The 3,061-nt window shown below is 45.2% G+C and overlaps 1 protein-coding gene across 1 annotated transcript in view; it reads left to right on the forward strand.

Moving 5' to 3' along the window:
• The window catches only part of slc23a1 (solute carrier family 23 (ascorbic acid transporter), member 1), a 22,298-nt gene that overhangs the window by 9,710 nt on the left and 9,527 nt on the right, over positions 1-3,061 (forward strand). Inside the window, exons 6-10 of the mRNA XM_015383664.1 lie at positions 373-554; positions 647-767; positions 845-1,001; positions 2,277-2,424; positions 2,504-2,609. Coding sequence (XP_015239150.1) covers positions 373-554; positions 647-767; positions 845-1,001; positions 2,277-2,424; positions 2,504-2,609 — 714 coding nt within the window. The remainder of the gene's footprint in view (positions 1-372; positions 555-646; positions 768-844; positions 1,002-2,276; positions 2,425-2,503; positions 2,610-3,061) is intronic.

Consider the following 3,061-nt stretch of genomic DNA (forward strand, 5'->3'; position numbering starts at 1 on the left):
GTCACCATTTTAGTACTACTTCGTCCCAATGTAATTTCCCATTACTAAATTGCTAACTGGTTAGCAAGATGCTTCAGAGAAACCGGCCACAATCAAACTCCCTTGAGAACCTTCCGCCAAAACAATCTGACCCTTGATAAACGACCAATCACAGTCACTTTATAAAGTCAGGCACCACTCATAGAGTATTCGGAAAATGCATAGGTTTGGTCAGCCGTTTTTCTACGACTTTAACTGTGTACAGCCACTGGCCCTGAAATGATCTAGTTCCAGTTCAGGGAAATCATGTTCGTCCATCAGCTCCTTAGATGGTTCTACCTTTTGTATGATGGTTTGCTGGGAACCAAACGGTGAGATCTTCTGTCTCCTCAGATTCAGGGAGCTATCATCGTGTCCAGTCTGGTAGAGGTGGTGATCGGGTTGTGTGGTTTACCTGGTCTGCTATTGGAGTACATTGGTCCACTCACCATCACGCCCACGGTCTCCCTAATCGGTCTCTCTGTGTTCACCACTGCTGGAGACAGAGCCGGATCCCACTGGGGCCTGTCTGCCTTGTAAGACAGCTGTCTTTCAAACCAGGTTTCTGACCTGTTAGGATGTTTTACTCGTGCGTCATCCTCTGCCTGTTGTCTGTGTCTCTCTGCAGGTGCATGTTGTTGATTGTCCTCTTTGCTCAGTACCTGAGAACAACATCCCTTCCAATTCCTGTGTACAGCAGAAGAAAAGGACTGACATCCACTCGTGTCCAGATCTTCAAGATGTTTCCTGTAAATAAGACTTCCATGAGATGGTGATGTCAGTGGTGATCTGATATAGTGATGTCATTCTCTGAACTGTGTCCCAGATCATTCTTGCCATCATGGTGGTTTGGCTCGTCTGTTACGTTATGACTTTAACCAACCTGCTCCCTATTGACCCGGACCGCTATGGACACAAAGGACGTACCGATGCTCGTGGAGATATCATGACAACAGCCCCCTGGTTCAGGATGCCTTACCCATGTAAGAAATCATCAAGCAAACTAGAATAACAAAAAGTTAATCTAATAAATTTCGAATGATATAGTTTAGATTGAATTGTATTAACTAATAGACACACACAGGTACTGATATGTTTGTGGGCTTAAGTGTCAGTGGGACCCAAGCCTTGTTAAAGTGGTTAGTAGCAGATGGTAAAAAGCTGTATTTGTTGCAATAGTTTCTGGTCCTGATGGCCCTCCAGCTCCTATCAGAAGAGACAGTTTGTGTAACAGGGTGGGAGGGGTCAGCTGCAACAGCTCCTGCTCTTCTTTAGGTCCTGGATGTGTTCAGTTAATGAAGAGAAGGAAGACATCAGCCTCTCTTTAGAGCCAGTGATCTGCTACTGCCTGCACTGGTCCTTGGAGGAGGCAGCATCTACCAGGTGGTGATGAAGGAGGAGAGGATGGACTCAGTGACGTCAGGCACCATCATTGTGTTTGGCAGGCTGAACTTCTTCAGTATAACAGGAGCCACATCCTCTGTTGGGCCTTTCTAGTGAGGGTGGAGATGTTCAGCTCCTCCAGGGTGATGAAGGTGATCAGAAAGCATAAAATAGTCCACAAGGATGATAGAGATAAAGTGCATGACCATCTCCAATGGTTTCGGAGTATTAACCTCGAGATAGCTCCAGGTCACCAGATGATCAACCTCTTCCTCTAAGAAGACACACCCCTCATAGTTGAAGCCAATGAGAGGGATGTCATCTGAAACATTAGGAGTTGATAGGACGGCTGACTGAAAGACCAGCTGTCGGTGAACTGGGACAGTGCTTAGTTGGGAGCACTATCACTACTCCCAACTAAGCATCTGAGGAATGCTCAGTTGGGAGGTTTCTTTCCTGCAGCAGGGATGGGATTATGGTGATAAAGTGGAGCTGAAGTCCACAACCAGGATCCTGGAGTAGGTTCCTGGGAGGAAGCAGGTTCTAATGAAGGTCCATGTTTATTGCATTATCTTCCACAGACCTGTTGGCTCTGTAGGTAAACTGCAGAAGATCCAAGGGTGGATCTGTGATTGATTTGATGTGGGTCAGGGTTGATGGTGGAGGCTTTGAGGCAGGCTGGCACATGGCATGTCTGCAGTGAGGTAATAAAAAATGGCAGAGGAAGCTGATCAGCACAGTACTGGGCGGGATTTCTGCATCATAGACAGTTTATTGAGCTTTACTTTCCTGAGGATAGAGGGAAGAGGACCCTATGTGTAACCATGACTGATGATGCTGATGTTGATCATAATGATGCTGATGATCTCTGATAGGTCAGTGGGGATTACCGGTGGTAACGGTTGCTGGAGTTTTGGGGATGCTGAGTGCAACCATGGCCGGGATTGTCGAGTCAATTGGAGATTATTATGCCTGCGCCCGTCTGTCTGGAGCCACGCAGCCTCCAATTCATGCTATCAACAGGTGAGGCTGATCATCACTGGGTGGACTCTCCTCCTCAAGTAGTACGCTTTATCATTTATTACCCATCTGTTGGTTTCAGGGGGATCTTCACTGAAGGAGTCTGCTGCATCATTGCAGGCCTGTTAGGGACCGGAAATGGATCAACCTCCTCTAGTCCCAACATAGGTGTTCTTGGAATCACCAAGGTAAACCGGTTCCTTAGAGTGAATAAGGACCATTGTTTCTGGTCATACGGTACCAGGTTTATTTACATAGATTACAGTACCTTGCAAAAGAACTTAACCTTTCAACTTCTTCCACATTTCAGGCTACAAACATAAAGATATTAGATTTTACTTTTATGTGAAGAATCAACAAGTGGGACACAATCATAAGCTGGGAAGAAATTTATTGGACATTTGAAACTTTAAAAAAAAACATAAAATTGAAGAGTGGGGCGTGCAAAATAAATCGTCCCCTTTAATTGCAGTGAAGGAAAATCTCTCCAGAAGTTCAGTGAGGCCCTCTGAATGATCCAATGTTGATCTAAATGATTGATGATGATAAATAAATCCACCTGTGTGTAATAAAGTCTCTGTATAAATGTACCTTCTCTGTGATCATCTCAGAGGTCTGTTTAAAGCACAGAGAGCATCAT

This window comes from Cyprinodon variegatus, unplaced genomic scaffold (assembly GCF_000732505.1).
Source record: "Cyprinodon variegatus isolate N-32 unplaced genomic scaffold, C_variegatus-1.0 Scaffold291, whole genome shotgun sequence".
Taxonomy (NCBI): Eukaryota; Metazoa; Chordata; class Actinopteri; order Cyprinodontiformes; family Cyprinodontidae; genus Cyprinodon; species Cyprinodon variegatus.